This window comes from Ctenopharyngodon idella, chromosome 6, assembly GCF_019924925.1.
Source record: "Ctenopharyngodon idella isolate HZGC_01 chromosome 6, HZGC01, whole genome shotgun sequence".
NCBI lineage: Eukaryota > Metazoa > Chordata > Actinopteri > Cypriniformes > Xenocyprididae > Ctenopharyngodon > Ctenopharyngodon idella.
The window spans coordinates 22,461,822-22,486,373 of record NC_067225.1 but is presented as its reverse complement, the minus strand read 5'-3'; the positions used below and the strand labels follow the sequence as shown (position 1 = coordinate 22,486,373).

Here is a 24,552-nt window from a genome sequence, read left to right as displayed (position 1 = left end):
CATGTTACCAGTAACAACTGTTATTTTGGTGCTTAGATAACTAAAAATTGCTTAATATTTCTGATGGAAAAGGAAATATAATACAGCAACATAATCTACTCTTTAATTTTGGTCATATGATGAATGCATCTGCACAGTTACAAATCATTTTTCAAAATATCAGATATAACTAGACATATAAGCAATTAAATTAAATAAAGTAAATACTGTAAAACTTGAAAAGGAAGCTTTAAGCATCTTAGTCACTATAAGCAAACATTCCATAATGTAGATGCATCACAGATTGCCAAATAAGCAAAGAACATGAACATCTTGATCCACAACTTGAGAATGGATATTGTGATAACTTAAACCTTTTGGGCCCTGGAGAGGTTTTCACATGCATTAATATGTTTATATTTAATGTAATATGCTATTATGTTGACATACATTATTATGTTTATAAGCAACTGAAAAAAGCAGTTGCTTATAAACGTATTCATGGCTAAAGTTTCATTACACTATTCAGCACAAACTGGGCTACAACAGAAGTAGAGGGTGACTTACAAATTTTACATGGAACACACAATTTTTTCAGTTGTAATGCCACAATGTTGGGTAAAAAGGAGTTTTTTTTATCCACTTTGAAGACTTGCAGCTCTGATGTAAAACACAGGGATCAAATTATAGCAATTTATTTGCATTTTCACAGGGTTGTCTAAAGGGGGGAATTATAACCCTCAACCTTTAATCAGAGTAGAAGTTCACCAACAATCAGTCAGCCAATTACTTTCTGACCAAGTGTAAACAGCTCTTGCAGTAAGACAAACTGGTTGTACAATATTATTACAACAGTACTGTAGATGATGATTATAATGAAAATAATGAAACAGATGAAAAATGATAGATAAAAATGGGGAGATTCGTAAATGAATTCATGTAAGATAAACAGCTAACAATTCAGCAAACAAGAAAAATAGGGTGTGTGTTGTCTGTTTGCAGTTAAATCCCATGCATTTGAATGTCTTTTATAATTGCATGACATTTTATTTTTATTAAAATTATTTAAAATGTCTTATACAGTACAGGTTGCATCTGTCAATTTTAAGGGCAGACATCAACATATAATCTAGTCTGCATAGAGGGCATATTATCTCAAGGTCTCCAGCTAAAATCGCTATCTTACTTGTTGCCTCCTCCCTATAGTTACCACTTTTTAAGTGCTTCCTTTTGGCCAATAGTTTAGGTCAATTAGGGCAAAAAACACCAGCTGTGTAGCTAAACTGGTCCATAGAGCATGTTCTCTTTTCTTAGTTTTATGCATGTACATTGATTTTTTTGTTTTGTTTGTTTTTACAGCATCCCCAACTCCAATCCTAACCATAACTTTACCCATGACAGCTTTCATAAACAAAGAAATGTCACAAACATTAATTTCTCTGGTGTGACAAATACAAGTTCCCAATGTTAGAAAGGTTTGGGGCTGAGAAAGAATGAAGGGAGGACAAAAGAGAATATCAATGTTAGTAGGCAACAATTTTAGTGACAAGAATTGCAAATAATGATTCCAAGATTTCATTTAGAGAGATCTTATGCTGTCCGATGGGAGTGACCACTCATTATTTTAATAAATTGGACTTTTGCCCAAATAGATTTGATGGATCAGTAGCTCTCAACATTCCAGACACTAGGCAGTTTCTTTTGCTCACAATGAGTTCCTTCAAATAGATGCCTCAGGCAAGTATGCAAATTCACCTGTCAAAGTCACATGTTAAATCATCAACATCCTTCAGCATTAAAAGTATTAAAAAACAATGAAATCGATATATGATAAAACTAATTGACTTTATTGGGTAGGTTTTATCTCTATGTTAAATAACATGGGTAGTTCAATCAATCTTGTTCTTATTCTTTACACTGAACAGATTAATTATATGATGATTATTAACAATACAATGATAAAACTCGAATCAGTATAGATAGTCACATTACAAACAAAGATCATTTGAAGTTTCATCATTGGTGTAGGAATGTAAAGAATTCCAAAAGGAAATAACCCCACTGTTTGGAAAGGTTTTTGTGGAAGCACTAGCAGCAGTGGCAACACTGGTTATTCAGGTGCTATAGACAAGATGCCTTAGGATTATGACATTGTATAACCCACAGCACATGACTGACTTAAAAATTTCCGTTGAGTAGTTTATCTAATCAGTCTGTGAATCCTTCATGATTCTTATTCAATCATCATTCAGAGTTGAAGTTTTTCAGGAAGTGGAGTTTTAAAGCGGTTTTCCCCCTACACATTACTTCGTTGATATCTGTGTACATAAGAGATGTCAACAGTTTTACAAAAAGTATTTACATAAAATAATTCTGAACAGCAATTTCCTAATGTCTTAATTGTAGTTAGATAGTAATTTCACAATGGCCTTGTGAATTTTGTATTTTGTCACCCTGATTATGGTGAAATATAACTGAAGGTTCCCATCCCACTGCAAGGAGGGATTCATGAATAGATTAAGTGATTTAAAACTTGATAGCATGTATACTCACACATCTGCCATGCTTCTTACGTGGTTCATGTCTGGGTGTCTAGAGGCAGGAATATCATTATCCTCATCCTCTGGAACCTAAGAATGAACACCAACAATTTGTCCACCTATTTCTAAATTCTCCTTTGACAGAGAAAACCTCAAATTAATCAGTTCTGTTCTACAAAAACACTTTTCTTACCTCCCAGTAAACTTCATCATCAAAACAGTTGCCGTCTGCTGGGTCTCCCCAGATTGGCAGCTTTAGTATCCCTCCTGGAAAATTAGACAGCATAAAAATGTCAGCTCTAATGCACATTAATATCTAAAAACACATAGTTTACTGTTTAACTTTATTTGCACTCACCAACCAAAGCTCCACCTGCAAGGCCAAATGCTATTGCTACACAGAGACCTGCTGCCTGGTAACCACCCTGAGTGCTGGCTGTCCTGTTAGCAATGGCATCCTTGAAGTCGAAAGTGTTAATCAACCTGAACAGAAAACAAAGTATTAAGGAGTCACGCGATATTTTGCTTTCATTTTCTTTTCTGCAGCGGTGCAAACAGAAGCCAACTGTAAATCTGAGTATGTGTATAAAAAATTATAATAAAACCTTTAGGAATCTCTAGGATCATCATAATCTGACTGATACAAACTTACCCTTCTTTTCCATAAACTGACTCACTGGCAGAAGCTGCAGTAATAGCCCCAACAATACCACCTATAACTCCAGGCATTGCATGCAGGTTATGTATACCACAAGTGTCTTGTATTTTCAGAGTTTTTTCCATAAAAGGCTGATAAGGAAATATATATAAAAGATTATGGTTGCGTAAGTGCTTATACTGTCTCTAATTTAGACTTCAAATCAATTTTAAAATGTTTGACTGCATTATACAGTAAATAGAAACATTCAAAAACATCCACATTTTGAATAAATACATAATCAATGTTTCTTTTACTTCAATATGAGCAATTTCAGTACTATACAACAAAGCAAAACTCACAGTCAGAAACAGATATCCAAGTGTGGTAACAATGCCTGAACAGAATCCCACTATCAGAGAGCCGTAAGGTGTAATCATGAACTCTGAAGCCGTTCCCATCGCAACACCACCAGCCAAGGTAGCATTCTGAATATGTACCTGAACAAAGTGAAGAAAATGTAAGGGTTATTTTATGAACAAAAATTAAAGATAAACTCAGATCTCATAGACAGTCACCAGAAATTCAGTTACCATGTCAAGCTTTCCATGTTTCTGTGAGAGACTTGAAATGGCGAAGGTAGTGAGAACTGATGAGGCCAGTGCGAGGTAGGTATTTATAACAGCTCTGTGCTGCCCATCTCCATGATCTGCAATAGCAGAATTAAAACTCGGCCAGAACATCCAAAGAAAGAGAGTGCCTGATAAAGGGAGATGGAAGAAAATTAGGAATGGTTCGCAATGTTTTGATAGCCTACATAATTGGGTACAACAGGTAAAGGCCCCTGGGGTAATAGGCCCTTTTGATTTGATTTTCTTCCAAAACACTAAATTAGCAACAAAAAGCACAGCACTTTTCAATTCAATCTAACATATATTATTATTTTTATTTTTATTTTTTTTTAATGATTCATATGTAGCTAATGGGATCAGATTTTTTTATTTTTTTTATTTATTTATTTATTTATTTATTTATTTATTTTTTTGTAGCAACAGATCTTGTCATAATTTTAAATTTTCTTGAATTTGGATTTTCTCGAAATTGGATTTTCTTGAATTTGGATTTTTTTTGGGATTTAGTCACCCTCAAGTTGTTCCCCACTGACTTCCATAGTATTTTGTTTTTCTCCATATATGGAAGTCAATGGGACCCATCGACTGTTTGGTTACCAACATTCTTCAAAATATTTTCTCTTTTGTTCAGCAGAAGAAAGAAATTCATACAGGTTTGGAACAACTTGAGGGTGAGTAAATAATGACATAATTTAAAATTTTGGGTGAACTATACCTTTAAGAGGTTTTGAAATGGCAAAATATGATTAAATTGAAAATTGCACCATTTGCTGAAGTGGTTATTTTGAATAACTATGTACTTAAATGTAAAATACCTTGCAAAATCAACAGCTCTTTTGTTATACCCAGCTTGATTAATACAACAGGGGAAAGCTGAGAAGGACGTTCTTTCACTTACCAATCATTGCAAACACATCGGAGTGATATACGGATCCTTGTAAATGTTTGGTTTGAGATAGCAATGGTCGATATAAGATCCAAGATATGGTCAAACCATAATATGCTCCAAAAGTGTGGATGACCATAGAACCACCAGCATCTTTCGCCTATGCATGAATGAGCCCATCAAAAATGATAAATTCCAACTCTGATGTTATTCATCGGGAGAAAACAGATGGATTCAAACTTACATGAAGGAGTTCTAAAATGATATACTCCTCAACTGCAAACAGGGTGACTCCAAACAGAGTAAGAACCATCAGCTGCACTGGACTGACCTTTCCAAGACAAGCGCCATATGCAATGAGACAGCCAGCCACACAGAAATCTGCATTGATGAGGCTGATTGAAAAATGACAGTTAAATTCTTTAGTTACAGATTAAGGATGCATATATTAAGCATTGAAAAAATTTAAAACTTCAAAATTTAAAACTCAATCACTGTTCTGTATCATGTAGAAAGCATGTCAGTCATGTAATGCCAGGCCTAAACATGAAGGTGAACATATCAATATTGTCAATAAATAGATTACAATAATCAATTACTTCTCAATCCCAATTTTTATTTTCCAGTCATCACTGTCAAGATGATGAAACCAGCCTTGCATCAGCAGAGCCCATTGAATTCCAAAAGCTGCGATGAGAAAATTGAAGCCAACTCCACCGAAACTATAACGCTTAAGGAAGGTCATGAGAAATCCAAAACCAACAAAGATCATCACATGCACATCCTGAAAACCTGAGGAAACATAAAAAGAAGAATGTCTGAGTGTGAATATGTACATGATTATGAGGAAAAAAGTTGCAGTAAATTTAACAGATTGGAGCGAAACATGCTGGTGATGTTACTTACTTGGATATCTATAGTAAAAGTCATTCTCTAAATGCGTGGAAATATTTTTACTTCTCCTGTGTTCGATCCAATGGGTGTCAGACTCCTCATTATAACGAATGAAAACACCAAACAGGATGATCATAGCAATCTGCCAGACAAAGCAGACTACTGGGAGACTGATTCGAATATTGGTGTTTTTGGTCATTTTAAGTCTTGCAGATTTTCCCGAAGAGAGGTTCTGGAGATGACAGTGAAATTCCTTTCAATAGAAACATGTGACTCACCTGTTGTCATAAAGGTTTTATAGTGAGGTCTGGAGGTGTGTCATGACATAATCAACTAACCACACCTACAAAGACATACAAAGACATAAATCACACACACTTATGACAAAAAGTTGTTGACAAAAAGGAAGAGACGGTATCTGTGTTCTTATGTAATGGTTTGAAGTGAACTGAATACAAAATAGGCAAACACATAGCAAACAATTTCAAACATTAACATTTTAGGCATGTTAGTATTTTCCCCACCAAAAAAATGGTTTTAAGTCAGTTAATTATATCTTTTGCTGTAGTGTGTCAGTAGGAAATATCAGTTTACATTTCAAAACGTTCATTTTTCCATTAATTGTAATAATCTAGTGAGATTTTTGTATGCACGGGAGTCTGAAAACAACTGGTGCTCCACACTGAGATCTGATCTCACCATCATCGAGTCTTTACATGAAGAAACAGAAAAAACTGAGACTGAAACTAAATCCAGAAGAACTGCAGCAACGTCTACAAGACATTTTAAGAAACCTACCTCATAAGCTACAGCTCTGTGAAGCTTTTAAGCACTTGTGTAAAAGTACTGTAAAGTGAGCATGCTTTCATAAATAACGTCATAAATAGATTTTATTTATCAATTAACTTCTATTAACTAAATCAAATCAATATTTGGTGTGACCACCCTTTGCGTTTTGTTCAGGTACAATTGCATATAGTTTTTCAGGATAGCTTTGGAGGTCGGTTTCTTAAAATGTCTTGGAGACGTTGCCACAGTTCTTCTGGATTTAGTCTGTCTCAGTTTCTTTTTCTGTTTCTTCATGTAATCCCAGATGGATTCGAAGATGGTGAGATCAGATCTCCGTGTGGAGCACTGGCTGTTGTCAGACTCCTTGGGCATTCAAAAATCTCACTGGATTATTAATATTAATGGCAAAAGAAATGTTAGGAAATGTAAACTGATATTTCCTACTGACACACTACAACAAAAGATATAAATAACTGGCTTTATTTTATGTGAAAATACTAACGTGCCTAAGACTTTTGCACACACACACACACACACACACACACACACACACACACACACACTGATTTTCGCCATTTTTTTTTTTTTTTTTTTACATTTTGTGTACATATTTCCTGTATTTTCTGTTGGTATCGTAATAAAGACCAAATAAATAAATAAATAAATATGGATGGTCATTAAAACTTTGCTAAAACAACAAAGCTGGTGGTGGCCTAGGACTTTTGCACAGTACTGTATATACTTCACTTAACTATCAAGATAATACAAACCCTTAAATCTACAGATATCATTGCTTTGCATAAGCACATTTGGAAAATTATAAAAGGCTGCAATTTTGTAGCCTTTTATCTTCCCCTCTCCCCCCTTTATTGTTAGTTTGGATTATATATATATTACACTAATGAGTCAAGTAACACTTTAGCCAGATAATTAAAAACATTTACTGTTTTGTGTTGAATTTTGTATTTATTTATTTATTGGTATTACACAAGCTCATTGTCAGTTTTAGTAAAAAAAAAAAAAAAAAAAAAAAAAATAAAATTGCCAAAAGCTCTGTTTACTTGTTTTTGAAATTATCCCTGTAGCAGGATGTGTGAGTTACATGCTTGCATGGCATTGTTGTTACTGCTGCTCAGATAATAAGCCCCTGTAGTGTCAAAGATTTCCCCTCACATTTGCGTCAAAAATGTGCAGTATGTACAACATTTATATTGTGGTATGTGCAATATTCAGTTACTGTCAAATGTTCTCACAACAACATGTTAGCGTGTCAAACCATCACCATAATTTCTTACCTTGAGTGGCTAGACCTTTCTTATTTCACCTGAAATTACTACTACTACTACTAATAAACATCAATATTTAGGAGATTAATAATCATCAATGAAAATAACAAATATAAATTCAATAATACTGTACACATATTATTATTATTATTTTTGCAAAGCAGCTATGAGGATATACAGTATCTGGTTGTTGCAACCCAGTTAAATTTTTACACTGCTTACATTTTTATTGACAAAAATGCATTTCCTAAATAAAAAAAAAAAAAAGGAAGGGGGCTGGGGAGTTCAACTCTTATGCGACTGACTCAAGTGGCAACCTCCCCCAGTTTCTTTTGAAGCCAATACGGAAGTGACTTAAACTGCAATTCATCGACTGGCTGCTAGGGACAGGCTCCAAAAGAGAGCAGAATCTCATTGAGTCCCATGTTAAAATGCCCAACTTTACAGCAGAAAAAACATGTTTACAGCTGGTACAAATTGTGGTTTTGGACTATACTGCTGATTTTGCCCTTCATAACAACTCTGAGGGGAGTGAATTTTTTTATAACCCATACATTTAAATTATATTAAGCATTAATGTTCTGCATAATTAAAGGCGTGGTCACTTGATTGACAGGTTTGCCGCTGCTGTCTGTGAGCCGTCACTTTACCTCAGCTAATTCCAGCTGCTGAATTTGGCATCTCTGTCGTGTTTGTGCTTTTTTCGGGATTATTTTATACAATTATAAAATAATATGGCTTGCTGTGTTAATGGTCGAGACTCGAGACAGATCCAGAAGAACACACGTTGTTGGATCGTGGCATTGGCAAAGTTTTGTTCATGAGATTTACTACAATGACAATGGCGGGAGGATATAAAACTCTGACAGCACTGCTTGGATATTATAACTAAAACTGCTGCACTGTTTTGAAAAATTATACTTCGGACACATGCTCATTTGTTTGTAAGAGCCTAATGTATACGATCATATACAGTTTTACAACATAAACGCTGCTAAGGTTGCATAATTTCTTGAAGAATGATGATGGAGAGCAGATGTGACAATGGATAAGATATCAATATTTCATGGATTTAATGCTTTTTTTGGACAAAAAGTACTGTTTTTTGTTTTTCAATGGACACTAATGGGCATTTTACCCAAGTGCCACAGATTGGATTCATCTTGCGGTCGCTATTTCATTATAAAGATATGAAGTCCTGTTTGATTTTTCGCGTCATCATTTGCACACCCGACACAAATTACAATTACTGGTGCTGCTGGAGCATCTATATATCGTAAAACAGACACCGTAGATTGACAGTAAACCTTTAGAACTTTCTAATGATATAACTTATCTTTATAAATATTTTAGATAGTATCTATAGATAGCTCCTTTGCCTGCTAACATGATCAAGTCGTGCTAGGCGGGCGTGGTTTCAGCAACTAGGCACCTCAGTTCCAACCACGTCCCGCCTCTTTGCCCATTTTCAGTTATCCAGGAGTGACGTGCGGTGACGCACTGCTAAGATGGCAGTAGCCTCATTTTCACTTCAAAAATGCTCTTCAGAAATCTACGGGTAACGTAACGGACACTACGTCCATATTTTTTTTACAGTCTATGGACTGACTAAATGACTTATCTGATTGTAAACAATGTTTCCCCTGCAGGTTTACAAAAAGAGCACAGACCATACTTAAACTTGACAATTCCTGATATGCATAATGTTTTATCAGCTATAAAGGCATACTGTATGTCAATATCTGATGAGATGAACAAGCAAAACCATCTTAGATATTGATTCAGTCTGAAATGTTAATATAAAGAGGTTTAAGTCTTAGCAAGACACTAAAATATTTGCTGTTGAGTAACAGTCAAGGTGAGGCTTTGTCATACTTGTACGTCGAGAACCATCCTTGAAGGTACTATATAGACACCTTAGTGAGACATGCCCAAACACCTAGTCTGCTAATACATTTACACATGTGATGCCTGTAGTTTTATTCATCTGTGGGATTTTCTGTTGAATCACCATAGGCAACAGTACACATTGTGATTGAATTGCACTGATACAGCGCACTGGCAGAATACATTTCTACTTAAAGTAAGTTCACATACATTTACTTACACCAATATATTTACACCTATATACTTTAACAAATGCCTAGTAATTCTGAAATAATTCACAAAATTTCCTCAGTCCCTATGCAATGCACAAATAACATACAGACATGGACAGTGAGGAGCTGGACTGTAAAAAGGCTACAGTGACGACTGTCAAAATCATTTTGTTTTCCAGTCACTCTTTCTGACGGCACCCAAAGTATCTTACAGCATGTAAACAGTTACTCAGACAAACTTTATTTTTCTCCTTTCTGTCTTCATCAGTCAACTCCACAGAGTGACTAATATAATGAATAGTGTTATATTAGTTCACAACATGCATTTTTTTAAATATTTATTTTTCATGTAATAGTGCATTGAAATTTTAGTTATCCCATTGACTGTTTTATAATTTAAAAAAGTGGTATCATTTTATTTATTTGGAGAGTAAAAATGCAAATAAATCAGAACTACTTAGTTAACGTATTAAACAAGCAGTCAGAGGAACAGCTAAACAGCACTTGTTTGCGTAAAACAATGTTTATAGAACTTAAAAAAAACTAAAAAAAACTATGAAGACTTCTTTTATCTTCACCAAAGAAACTAGCATTGGACCATTATGTTAGGTGTTATGTATACCATTAGTTGACACATTTGCCATTTAGGGTCAGGCCACTGCATATGGGTATATTCTTTGGTGCTGCATTCCAATAATTCTTTAAGAGCAGGATCTGTAACAATGAAAGTGACAACCCATCAGTGGTAACAGATACCCTTAAACCACACCATTCCAACCATTTTTGTTGAACACCACACGTTATTGCATAACCTTACTGGAGGATAGATGTTTTTCGGTTTATTTAACTTGACTGCATTATTAAACATATATGCCAACTTAGCTTTGTAATAATGCTAGGTAATCAATATATGGCCAGTTCCCATAAAACTTGGGCATAGTATTGGACTGCTCTTAGTCTCTAAACTTTAAAGCATCAACTGGGAGTTTGTGAGCAGTGTCCCTTCCTTTAATCACAACCCATTTTTGCCATTTTAGATTGGCAAGAAGATAGTAGCTTACTGACTCTGGCTTTCTCTTTCTGGCTTGTTAGGGAATTTTGTCTTAAAAGGGTCATTGCATCGTTTATCTTTTTCCACGCGGAAACAAACAAATAGAGTAAACGGGAGCAGGTGCTAACAAGTGCCAGGAAGGACAAATGTGTTAGTTTATATGATCTTCCATGTCTTCTAAAGCCATGAGATATCTTTGTATGAGGGAGAATGCAAAATAAAGGCATTATTAACTGAAAATGTTGCCTACTGTCATACTTCTGTTCATTCAAACCTAGTGAGCTGGTTTAAGAACCAATGCAAGAATCCAATTGTGATTCTTTTAATTTCTTTCACTTTTAGTTGTAAAGCAACAAACACAAAATACAGTAGTTACAAAATGCAATGGAAGTGTTTTGGCCAACACTTTTGAAGATTTTGTTTTATGAGATAAGATGAATTGTGCATATAACTAACAAAGGTTACACTTTTGAAGAACTGAGAGAAATTTTGGGTAAGACTTTATTTTACACTGTCCTTGTTACATATGTTACATGTAGTTACAATAGTAATAACTATTGTAATAACTATAATAAAATAAATTATCCATAAGTACATGCAACTAACCCCAAACCAAACCTAATCCTAACCCTATAGTAAGTACATGTACTTAATTAATATTACTTGATACTTGAATGTATAATTGCACTGTGAGAAAGACACCTTAAAATAAGGTGTAACCAAATTTTGTTAGAATATTCCAAATCTCATTTCCCAGAAATTACAATTATGTATTTCGATGAGCATAATGCTAAAAGTAGAAATATCAACTCAGACTCACGAGAAGCTGTAGTGATTGGTATAAGATGACAGAAATCGTAAGAATCCATACGCGTTGGATTGTACAGCATACAACCCAAGACTAAAGCTAAGCATGAAGCCCCACCCCTTATAATAAACCATGATTATAAAAACCCCCAATAGAAGTCACATATGATCATTAGATCCCATATGTAGGATATCATACAATTTTGTCATATCATACAAGTTGACATGAGAGTGTGCAAGGAAATACACTACTAGACTCTTACTGGTTATAGAAAAAACATGTAAAAGCATGCATCTCACCCCAGGTCATGTCACAGAAATTAAAACTTGGAACCGCAAGAAGACACTCCCAAAACCAACGAAGTGGAACTTTCTGGGACTATTACAAAACAAATGTGCAGTATAATGGGCTGTACAATTCATTCTTAAAGGGTTAGTTCACCCCAAAACGGAAATTCTCTCATTAATTACTCACCCTCATGTCGTTCCACACCCATAAGACTTTTGTTCATCTTCGGAAGACAAATGAAGATCTTTTTGATGACAGAATGCTGTCAGATTTCCTTCCATTGACTACCTTTGTAACTACCACTTTGACACTTCAAAAACTTCATCAAGAGATCGGAAAACTAATCCATATGAATTGAGCGGTTTAGTCCAAATTTTCTGAAGAGAATCGATCGCTTGTTATAAGGAAAAGTTTTAATTTAGGCTTTTACTCTCATGTAAACATTGATTAGCGAACATAAGCAGAAGCTCAACCTAACTTGAATAACGCACAAGAGCAAACCTCTTCGGGAAGCTCAAACGTGCTGCGTAACACACGAGAATGAACCTCATTGGTTACGCAGCACGTTTGAGCTTCTGGAAGAGGTTTGTTCTGACTTGTTCTGACAAAATATTATTTCTATATTGTCTATACAATAAAAGTCAGTAGCTTCCAAAACAAGAGCAGACCTCAATGGAATATTAGGAATATATTTGTAAAGCTATTGTGCTGTTGAGAGTCTTTTCCTGGATAACAAGGTAGTTGTTGATCGCTATAAGTGACCGAACAGTTCCCATCTGTCCCCTTACCTGTCTTTGTCGCATGCTTTCCCAACCACATTAACCTGACAACATCGAGACATTTTGTCTGTACCTAATGACAGTGTTGAGAGCTATATTTTTCGTCTGCAGACTCTGCCCAAACCAGTCCCAAAATACTTGGAAACTGGCAGACAACAACAACAACTGAAATCTGAAATGAACTGGCAGTTTATTTTAATCAGTTATTTGTATTGCCGAACAGCAATTGTAAGGATTAACTACATTCCTACTAAACAGAAGCCTCTAAGTGACATCTAAGCCATATCAAAGGGTATCATGCACAAGGCTCAAAACGAAAAATATGTTTTGGGATTAAGTACTCAAAAAAATTAGAGGCTATCATGTTTAACTGTCTATTTCTAATTCATACGCTGTCATGGTTCCAAAAGAAACCTGTCCTCATTAACAATACAACTTTGACAAGTTGACTGCACAAGAGGATTGTTTGGATTTTGTATTCAAGTAGGTGCATCATCTGGCAACACAGGTTTGTCGGGTACTACACAAACATGATGTTGAGTGCACATTGCCGGGGAGGGTAATACTTTTTACATGGACATATTCCAAAGTTGGTGAGGTTGGGCTACAAGCTTGGCAGTTTATAAGCTATTAAGTAATTGTCTACTGATTTGGACAAGATTGTGGGCTGGTGAGTCTTGAATTTCAGATTGGTTATAGGATGAATCCAGGAGTGAAATCTATGAATTTTAATGGAGAGGTTGCAGTATGTACTTAAGGGCTCAGAGTTTGCAGAAGGTTTTAAGATACCTGGCAGCATCTGTGAAAACAGGTTGGAGACCAGGGCTATTCCTAGAAAAACAGGGATGTTAAAATAGAAACACATGCACTGTTATTGAATTCATGCAACTGACCAGAAACCACTGTTTCAGTCAATACAATCTACAATACATAAATCAATACAATCTACAATACAATACATAATGGCATGAATGAGATGAGAGGAGCTAAAAATTGTACTATTGTGTTTTCAGATAATCCAGTTTGGGTGTGTTTCACTGCTAAACCTACAACATATTGTTATTTTAAACTCATCTTTATGCTTACTCGTGACTAGGTTTCTGTGTTGCGCAAGTAACCTATAGCAACATCAATTTCGACTGGCTTCTCCTTCAGTAACCACATCAGTGTACAGTAGCAGTTATTGGCTTTTTTAAAGGATTACATTGTTGTTAAAGAGATCATATAATACATTTTCTCACCAAGATCCCTTAAAAAAACAAACAAACAAAAAACATTTTATTACTATTTTGCATTATTATAAATAAAGGGCTTTTTGTACTATGCTTTTCAAGTCAAAGTTAAACAAAAAAAAAAAAAAGAGAGAGAGAGAGAGAGAGAGAGAGAGAGAGAGAGAGAGAGAGAGAGAGAGCGCACAATGAGAGCGCACAATGCAAAAGTTCTTAAAGTTGCAGTAAGTTTCCAAAGTACAATGAACACTTTTATCACAGAAGATCAAGTAAAATGTGATTTTCTCACCATACGACTTCTTTAACATTATAAAAAACTTATATATTTATATGTGGTAGATCCTAAAATTGTGAACCCTGTGTCTGAGAAGGATATTAGTGAATGTGACAGTCTAAGTTGATAAGATGAAAATGAACCAGATATGTAGATCTTGGAGTGAGTACAAAATGTTCCTTTATTAAAATGTACAATGCAACTTCAGGTACTTTTTAGTCAATACAGCACAATAAAAATAAAACAATTAAAAAAAATGTTTTCTAACTTTTCTACATTTTTTCTTATGCTTTGTGCTATAGGCAAGTAACATCTTTTTTCTTGTAAGTGTAACCCCTCACCCAGGTCCTACCCACCCCACTCTGCGCAGGCCACAAACCTTTTTTTGGGTTTTACGTGGGAGTTGGACACTCTAACAAGGAGGCTAAAGACCGCAACCTCTAGCGTCAGTCGCTACAGCATCTCTTGAGATCAGAGGAGTGAGGTTTTACTCGCACAGCGACTACTAGCTGGCCTCAGTTACATAAGTAACAAAAACATGGATTATATATCCCAAGAATACATGAATAGTTATGTAATTAACTATTATAGTATTTAAAATGGTATGTAAGCTAATGACCTTGCCAGTGAATTAGAATTTTTTTAATATCTATTTAAAATGCATTTTAGGAGATAAAAATCATTTTACAGATACATGACTATCTGGGCTGGTAATCCAGTGGCCAGTTTCATGAAGCTTATCCGTTAACTGGTGTTACATCCTACATGAGTCTAGGGTTTTAAGTGGACGCAACAATATTAAAGGATATAAAGAGCACTAGTCTGGGCCCTGCCACAGCATCACAAACACCAAGATCACTTTTAATATTTAATTCACAGCCTGTAAAACAGAAACAAGACATTCAAAATAACAACTTAAACTGGGGACAATCAGCTACCTCAAAAAGAATGAGTGGGAGGAGCCAAAGAAGAACAGAAACACACACACGCACACACACACACACGCACACACACACACACACACACACACACACCACAGCACACCAAAACACAGTTCTTTGACAACAATAATACTTGTGAAAAAGTCAATAGCTCACCAGTAAAAATAATAAAAGAATACGTCTTTAGACATAACACTGGAGAGCTACTGAGTTTCTATAAACAAAACACATAACCCCAGGTTGCTTCTGAGAGACTGTTCATGTAGTAAGTGCTGGCCAAATAACCAAATAACATGGGTACCATGCTAGCATTTCGTTAACGAGAGTGTTTCTTTCCATGTAAAAACTTCCTGCTTCCTTTCTGCATACGGCCATTGGATAAAAAGTAGGACACTTGTGGTACAATTTAGCAGACTGTAATCTAAGCATTAATAGAAGAAATAACTTTTTAATGGACCCATCAAAGGCATTTTCTTCTGTGAAATGTAAAATCACTAATAAAATCACTTGTCAAAGCATACTCAACTCTCAAGATGCAAGTCTCAAATCAGAAAGAACAGGACAGTGATAAAATTGCTGAAAATTTATGAAATGTTAATTTTTAGGACTAACTGACTGGGCAATTTGTCAATGTGCATTTGATTTATTGGGAAATGTAGATCACAAAAATTAAATTAACTCTGAAAATATAGAGTCAGGTGTAATTGAGTTGTTATTCGGCATCACATGCTAAATAACCCTGATTATCATTTGATGCTCATACACATTTAAAAAGGATTGCTGAGGTCTTCATAAAAGGCTGTAACAATGAGAGAAGAAAGCCAAGGACCTCTCCTTTCTTTATTTCTGTGTGCCCTACATACTAAATCTTGATTTCTTTGTCAGGGGATGTAAGTTTCAGACCTGTAGGTCACTTTGATTCCAGTAATGCTTCCACTGGCTTGCACAGTAGACCATCCATGAATTGAATTGTTATTAAGGCTCACATGGACCCCAAAGTGTTTAAGTCAGGTTTACTTATGTGACCTAAATCCCAATGCCTGCTTTTCTCTGCAAATATGCATAGCCTTTTTTTTTTTTTTTTTTTTTTTTTTACTTTATACTCTTTACCCACCTTTGCTTACAATGACCAAATCTTTCATTGTAACAAATCTTTAATGAATGCATCCCCTGTGTTCTGAACATTACCACATATTTTAAAAGTGTGTCACACTCGGAAACAGAAACAATATGGTATTTGAATGCAAATGTTAAAAAGTACAGCAATGCACATTATAGCACGTATATAATACATCAGTGCTGAGATATAATGAGTTCTGTTTATCTTGGGGGCAAGGAAACACATGCTTTCCGATGTGATATTGCTCATTTCAGGCTGAGCATTTACATCATCACTCATTCTTGACACACTGTGCTCTGTCTGTACGGAGTGTGTTCTCCCATGGGCTCTGACTGTACTCTACAGTTGAAGTAAAGGTGAGAATGAAAATGTCCAACACTTCAATAACAGCTCCACAAGCTAATGAGAGACTACACTAATATAGTATCTCCAGTATTCCCTTTCAAATGGGAACTCAACACTGCATCTTGGATGGATGCTATGGGGATTCCAGTGTATCCAGTGTCTAAAGCACATATGAAAACACTCCAATCTGATTGGTTGGCAAATGTCTGTGACGTTATTAGCAGAGTGCCCGGAAGCACAAGAGGACGCCTGTAGCGCACATCATCAGCTTTTTTGTCTTCAGGAGCCATTTGTATCATTAGCGCGTGGTGAAGGCAGGAACATGGAAAGTCCTAGCAAGCGTTTTAATAAATGTGTGCCTCATGACACACACAACCTGTGTATTAATTGCTTGGAAGAGGAAGAGGAGGGTTCTGCATGTGCTCATTGTGAGAAATTCAAAATGAGAAAGCTAAGTTCAGATTTGTCCCTATTCTTGAAGGATGTGGGGCAAGCATCTGTACCCCACGGCTCAGGCCCCGCTGAAAAGGCTTCTGTCATGAGGATCGCAGGTCGAGCTTGCCAAAGAGTTAAAAAAAGGGTTGGCTCGTTCTCACGCCTCGATTGCAGCCTTGTGCGATCTGCTGGATCAGGATGTGCTGTCTCTCGAGTCATCCAAACAGGAAGTTGCTTGTAGTAGGTTGGATGAGCACTTCCTGTTAGGCCATGTCCTCCCTTATCCGATGAGCCTTCCATTCCTTACCGACAAATCATGGAACAAATTATATTCAGCCCGGATTTATCGGTTTCATCATTCAAACTGCGCAAATGTGGAAAGATTAACCGAGCGGGGATATGTGAAGATGCCCCCTGTGGGGATCTCTCCCAGGGTGAGTCATCCTCTTTGAAGGCTCCTGCCATGCCATCCAGGCCACTTCAGTGCCCCTCGTGCTTGAATGGCAGGGTGTATGCAGGGTGACAGCATTCAATGGCGGTGTTGCAGGTCTACCAGGCAGATCTGCTAAAGTTTTGGATCAGGGCCAGGAACTGTCTCCTGAAGTGTTTGCTGAACTGTGCCACACCATGGATTTTGCTCTCCGGGCCACTAAACAAACAGCATCTGCGGTCGCAGCGATGGTGGTCATGAAGAGGCATCTGTGGCTGAACTTGGTGGACATCAGGGAGAAAGAAAATCATTTTCTCCTTGATGCCCCAGTCTTGCCCTCTGAACTTTTTGGCACATCTGTTGAGACAGTAGTCAGAAAGTTTAGAGAGATGAGGGCGTAGTCAGCGGTGTTCAGGAAATACATTCCGCGCCGATCCAGATCCCCGCCTAAAGTCTCTGGGGGTTCTGGCCCGCCACAGTCTGAGGGTCCCTTGCTCTTCTTTAGCAGGCATCTATGTTACCAAGTAGAGATTTTGGCAAATAAATAAAAAAAAAAGTGGAAGGCGACCCTCCTTGGTATTTTCCACCAATCATTTATGAATTAAATGGTGTGATTCTGCCTGGGTTCTAAGTGTCAAGCAGGGTGTAAGCGCTCCCCTTCTTGTATAGGGTAATTTAATAGAGCTGCAGCCCCCCTGCAGTTGCTTGGAGGATAAGTTTTTTACAAGAATTTGCTGCATTATAGTGCTTGCCATTCTTGTGCTACAACCTACAGTATATGAAATTTGAGGTGCATTTCCCTCAGATGTAGTGTTACTGCCAAGGTTGATAGTGGAATATTTATTTAAAAAAAAAAAAAAAAAAAAAAAAAAAACCTCCCTGTGGCAGGCATTTCCTGAGAATGTCAGACAAGAAAAGGAGGTCACAGCCTGGGCATTTTTTTTCTATAGAGCTCTGCCGCTGGGGAGGGAGGAAGGTTCCTTTGAGGCCGATACTTCCCTTGCAATAGAGGCATAGAAGCTAAGGGACGTTCTAGGTTTGTGGGAGATAATGGCGTAGGGAACGTTACCTCTCTAGACGGTCTGTATATGTATGTGCCCTGGATGGACGCTCTGATTCCAGCTAAGTAATCCATTAAGGCAATGTATGCTATGTTTGTGCATATTTTCACCAAGTGAGGCAGGTATCTCTGCTGCATGGCAGAGTGGGTACTTGTTCCCCATAGCGTCGATCCAAGACGCAGTGTAGAGTTCCTATTCGAAAGGGAACGTCTCAGGTTACGACTGTAAAAGTGGTTTCCTGAGAAGGAGAACGAGACACTGCGTCTCGTTGCCATGCCATTGGGTCTGCCTGCACATCTCTTTCAGACAAAGAAGTTGATGATGTGTGCTACGGGCATCCTCTTATACTTCCGGGCACTCTGATAATTACATTGCGGACTGTCGCCAACCAATCAGATTGGAGTTTTTCACACATGCTTCAGACACCAGATATGCTGATGGCATCCCCACAGCATCCATCCAAGACGCAGTGTCTTGTTCCCCTTCTCAGGGAACCACTGTTTTCACCCTTAGACTACAGTATAATGAAAATGGAAAAGGTTGTGGTAGCAAATTAAGCTCTTCTGCTATTTCATCTTGTGGGCAGTGAACGCTGCAAATAAGTTCAACATTTTGTTAAGAGATTTTGCCAGCATCCTTTTCTCCCAGAGTTAATAATTTATCACTCTTTCATCATGTTTGCAGTTGTTGAAAATATCAGAAAATGTTTGACTGTATTTCACAATGTTTAACAATATGCACGACTTGTCCTGTATATTCTTACTTAACTTATGACAAAAGCTTATTTTACAGAATTTTAAAACATATAGTACAATGGCCTTCACATTGATGCTAACCGTCACCCACCACCCAAAAAAAAGTTAAAAAGAAAATAAATTAAAATAATAAAACCAAATAGCATTACTGTTTTTTCTTACCATGTTAATGTCACAATCACGCCAGGCTCTCCCTTACCCACTCAGCCTATACAGTCACCAGAGTACTAACCACACACACCTGCCAATCATCAGACCTCATCACCAGCACTATAAAGCACACACACCATCACCAGTTGTCTGGTCTCGTCAAGGGAACACAGACTCTCTTCCCTGGAAACCTATCTGAGAATATCCTACTGTAAGCTTAAGTTGTCGTCTACAGTGCTGTTACCTTGTTCCAAGTCGATTCCAAGTCATCCAGTTTGTCTCATTTGCTCACTTGTGTGTTTATGCCCAGATTACCTGTAAGACAAACCAGTTATCATCTTCAAAGACTCCATTGTTGTTAATTATCCATCTTTTCAGTTCTTACCTGCATTGGATTGTGTTTCTGCTCCTTCATTTAATAAAGTTACCAGTTTATTCCTCTAACTCTGACATCGTCATTGTGTCCAAGCCTTACCGCGACAGTTACATAGGATGTCTGAATCTGCTCCTTAGTTTGTTAGCACAATACATCACAATGCATGGAACCTTCTGCCATTTCAAGGACTGTCCTAATTTAATTTTTTTTCCAGTGTACTGAAATGTTCGCTTTCTATAAATTCTCAGAATGCATCTTAAAAAAAAAAGAAAAAAACATGAAATAAAAAAGTATTATTCTTCAGTCTCTGACTTTTTGCTGTTGTAAATTTTTTAGTAAGTTCTGCATAACCTTGCCATTTTTGCTTTAATAAAAGTCAAAATCGGATGACAAGTGCATATTTCAAAACAGCACTGTACTTTTTAACAGCTCTGAAAATGCCCCAAAAAATATATTGGTAGTGCGTGTTATACAGCTACATTTTAACGAGCGACCTTGTAGTTGAGTCATCAGTGTCCCAGTGTTTAGTAGATTTAGTAGCCGAATTCATGTTCACGATATACTGAATCACATCACAGGGGACAAAGGAGTGGAATGAGGTACAGCCCTAGACATCCTGTGGATTCAGTGGTTGTATTTTGTTTTATAATGTTCTGTCACACTGCTGACAGGCTGGAAAAGATAAAATCAATTTGCCTTCTATACCATGGGGGAATGCAGATGTTGCTCAACTGTGAGACAAATCTGAGTCTGACTCTGCCAGAAATGGAAGCAACTTTGTCTCATGTATGAATTTCGTAAATCAATTTACCCACACTGCTACCTCCAGCCAGTATTATTAAAACAGAACCAGTTTGCAATGACTGACATTTTTTCCACATTGGTGAGAAAACCTGTAGAGAGCTACAGTAGCAGGCTAAATGTCGGTTGGCCTACTTCACATAACCACACTGGTGGGCTGTTTATAAAAAGTATCCAATGAAAAAGATTCTGAGTGTTCTTCAGTGAGCAAGAAGTGAATGTTACAGTGCTGTTAAAATGGAAAATGTGTAAAAAGCATTAAAAATAGGCTTTTTTAACTTTTAATTATTGAATAATTTACATAAATTTATTTGTTGTTGAATATGCTATGTTATTTTTATTGAACCATTTTAACAATTTATTAAGAGTTATCTTTATCATGCTATCCTATTAATACTTCAACTTTATGCTTTAACTTTACTTTATGTAGCCAACTGCGCCACAATGCATTTTGTATACTATGACTGGCTAAATAAAATTGTTACATTTATATAGTGCATTTTTTGTCACTCAAAGCGCTTTACATATGGAAGGTGGAAATCTCCTCATCAACCACCAATGCGCAGGATCCACCTGGAAAATGCAACGGCAGCCATAGTGCGCCAGAATGCGCCAGAATGCCTACCACACACTAGCTTATTGGTGGAGAGGAGACAGAGTGATGAAGCCAATCATTAAATATATGAGTTGATTAGGAGGCCATGATGATGGACAGAGGCCAATGGGCAAGTTTAGCCAGGATGCACGGGGTTACAGCCCTACTCTTTCCGAAGGACATCCTGGGATTTTTTATGACCACAGAGAGTCAGGACCTCAGTTTAACATCTCATACAGAGTACAGTGTCCCCATCACTACAGACCACAGAGTGAGCACCCCCTGCTGGCCTCATTAGCACCTGTTCCAGCAGCAACCTAGTTTTCCAGGAGGTCTCCCATCCAGGTACTGACCAGGCTCATCCCGGCTTAGCTTTAGTGGGTGACCACAGGCGAGAGCTGCAGAGTTATAGCTGCTGGCTGAACTCGTCCTTATTGGACCTGGTTCTCCTGACAATAACCCCACTATATGACAAACTGTTTAAGGTATGTGCCCATGGCCTATAGATTTTGTCCTGCTGGAATAGATGCCCTAACTCAAGCAAATGAAGCAAACAGTCAGACAGACAGGCTCCAGGCTACACACTCGTCCAAATATTCTTTGTACAAATGTTCCATTCACTCATATTACCTCAATTGTGAAGCATAACCTTGTTTCCACAATAGTGGTTTTATTATTGATATGGCTGAGCAATTGCTTTTTGGGAAGCATGGAAAATACTTACTGATATTTATAAATATTTACTGTAAAGAGTTATTTGTTATACCATCGTCATATATCAAGATCATTTAGGGCATAAAGGAGTCTGTTTACCTAAAGATAATTGAATCTTCTCTCATTTTTCAGATTCCAAAAGGAATTGTTTACGTTTGGCTTGAGCTCTAATGCATTTTCAAACAGTATACTGTATATACATACATTTAATATGTATGCACATCAAACAGATAAATACATATATAAATCTCTTGTGAGCTCACTGAAAGTTGCCAGAAAAATCAATGTCAAGCTCCAACAATTTAGCACAGCACAGAGTGATTGAAATGCTTTGATTATTTTGCCACCGTGCCTTTTTCTATTAGTTTAGACTATTCCCATGTCCCACAAAAAGGAAGCAAATTGTTGCCTGTATGTTATAATTCTCAAATCAAATCTGTGCGGTAATAAACTCCAGTAAGGAAATCCAAGGGTTCTTTTTTTTTAATACATTTTAATATATTGTAACATAAACTGACAGTGACTGATAACATGGCTTGTACATTCTCGAGCTTAGCGAGAGAGACGTATTCTGTACAACCTTTATGTGTCCTTTACACCAATCAAAGAATTCTATTTCTTTTACCGTAGCAAATTGCTGCCACAGACTTCAGTCCCACAGTGAACTAGAGCTAATGCTGAATGTCTGTCTCATACTCCTCGAAGACAGTTGTTTCCTCTGTATTGAAACTGTAATGCACAAGGAAAAACTCAGTTTGACAGCAGGCAAGATGGGGATTAAATATAGGTACAATCCAGAAGCTCTATTGTGCTTTCCAAACAAAAACTTCCGGTGACAAACAACAGTGGACATGTAATGGCACAGACAAATCCTGACTACTGCATAATTACACTGTTTTGTTGTCAAGAATATGGGAAGATTTGAAAAAATAGTCTTTTAAGATGCATTTTGTTCAAGAAAAATGTCACAATAGCCCCATTTAAGAACATTGTCACTGGTTAAGTCATGCGACAATACAGGCTTAAACATAGAGTCATCCTGCATTTTTTGTCATGTAAGGCAGACTTGCAATCTGTAAGTCTACAAGAATTTATTTTCACCTCAGGCTAAATTGGTAAGTCTATATAATAATCATAAAGAGTTCTGTGAAAACAGATTTAAAACTTTAAAGAGAAAATGTCTTAAAAGTCTGTATATGTAGAACAAGGCTATTATTATCATTAAAAGGACGATCAAAGTGAAGTAAAATCGATTTCTGAATAAACACAGTAGTAACACTTGAGCAATACATACTATCCAAAAAGTAAACAAAAACAGCTTTTGTTCGGAAGGGATGATGAAACACCTAAGTTTGCCTCTGACATCTCTGTTGTGTAGGCAGGTTGTTGCTGTCAGACCCAATGCTCATGTTTGTTCAACTGGAAAAGCTCAAACTGCGAAATTGATTATTCAGATTTACTTCTGTTGCTCAATGGGACTGGGAGATGAGCCAAATAGCAATCAGAGGTGCGTCATAGATCATGTGAATGACACGGTTACACATTCCAGATAAGAAAAGTACAAAGATTTGGCTAAAGGCCATTACATTTCTTAAGTTCGAAATTTGGCATCAACACCCAAAATTGAGGCAAATACATACAAGGTATATGCACACAAATGCATTTTTCATATAACTTCCCACTGTTTTTATGTAATCAGATGATTTGCAGACATTTATCCAGTTTATAACATTTTACAATCCAATTTATAACAGTTTATAAAAATAATGCATCCTATCCTTTTAAGCTTTTTATTTAAATTATAATTTAAATTTTTATTTATTATTACCATTATTGGAAACAAAGCTAAAAATATATGCAAAGGAAAACATTCGAAACTTCCACCACAAAATAAATACAGTAGGTAGATAAATCAGATGTTATTGCGGATTACTACATGGATGAAAATGATATTTTCAAAATCTCTTTTAGTAATCAGATCTTATTTTGGAGGAAAAATAAATTGCGTGACTGGAAAATGTAATGGCATGTTGAATGTTGTGCTACAAGATGTAAAAGGTGTCAGCCTCACAAGAAATCATCTGTTACACTGTTAATATGCTGTTGACACTGAAGTCACTCTGACTTCACAGATGTGAAAGGTAAAATGTGAGTAAGGCCTGTAGATAGACCAAGTGTCCCTAAAAGTAATAGTTTGGGATTGCAGGGTGATAAGTCAGTTAGCCTTAGGCTTGCTGATGCACAGCCCAGCAACACCATTTGTCAAGTCTGACTGCAAGCACCTCAAGGCCACTGGAGACGGGTTGGAACTCTCTAAGGAAGGCCATGGTTGAAGAGTGAAATCATTGCTAATATACATTCGAGTCTTATTAGTCCTGAGGACTGAAGTGTCAACATTAGTGTCTTCTAAAAAGAAGCCTGAATGGTAAAAACAAGATTTACATTGCATTACATTTTGGTCCAAGTAAGCTGTGGTTTTAGTGCAAAAGCTCAAAATAACAATGGCTCTGCAGTGCACAACACAATGGCATTAGGTAAGCAAAAAAATCTTGACAACATCTATTTAGAGAGATCAAAAACATTTCATACACACTTATGCTGAAACATTAAGCAACAACGTAAAATTAACAGAAAGCATAAAATCACTGATAAACTAAA

General features: G+C 36.7%; 1 protein-coding gene across 1 annotated transcript; it reads right to left on the bottom strand.

Annotated features, from left to right (window-relative positions):
- Window positions 1–1,805: 1,805 nt before the first annotated feature.
- Window positions 1,806–5,947, bottom strand: rhcgl1 (Rh family, C glycoprotein, like 1). The gene is made up of 11 exons (XM_051898199.1): window positions 5,581–5,947; window positions 5,274–5,466; window positions 4,919–5,069; window positions 4,687–4,834; window positions 3,750–3,916; window positions 3,519–3,656; window positions 3,172–3,308; window positions 2,878–3,002; window positions 2,713–2,786; window positions 2,533–2,609; window positions 1,806–2,297 (listed from the first exon to the last, which is right to left on the bottom strand). Exons 1-11 carry the CDS (start codon window positions 5,765–5,767, stop codon window positions 2,276–2,278), a joined length of 1,419 nt encoding a protein of 472 aa, XP_051754159.1. The 5' UTR covers window positions 5,768–5,947; the 3' UTR covers window positions 1,806–2,275.
- Between the last annotated feature and the right edge of the window lie 18,605 nt (window positions 5,948–24,552).

Coding starts and splice junctions, on each gene's coding strand:
- rhcgl1 (XM_051898199.1), bottom strand. CDS start 5,767: ATGACCAAAAACACCAATATTCGAATCAGTCTCCCAGTAGTCTGCTTT. Junction 5,070..5,273: donor ATAAAAATTGGGATTGAGAA/GTAATTGATTAT, acceptor TTTTTCAATCAG/CCTCATCAATGCAGATTTCT. Junction 3,309..3,518: donor TTGGATATCTGTTTCTGACT/GTGAGTTTTGCT, acceptor TTTCCTTATCAG/CCTTTTATGGAAAAAACTCT.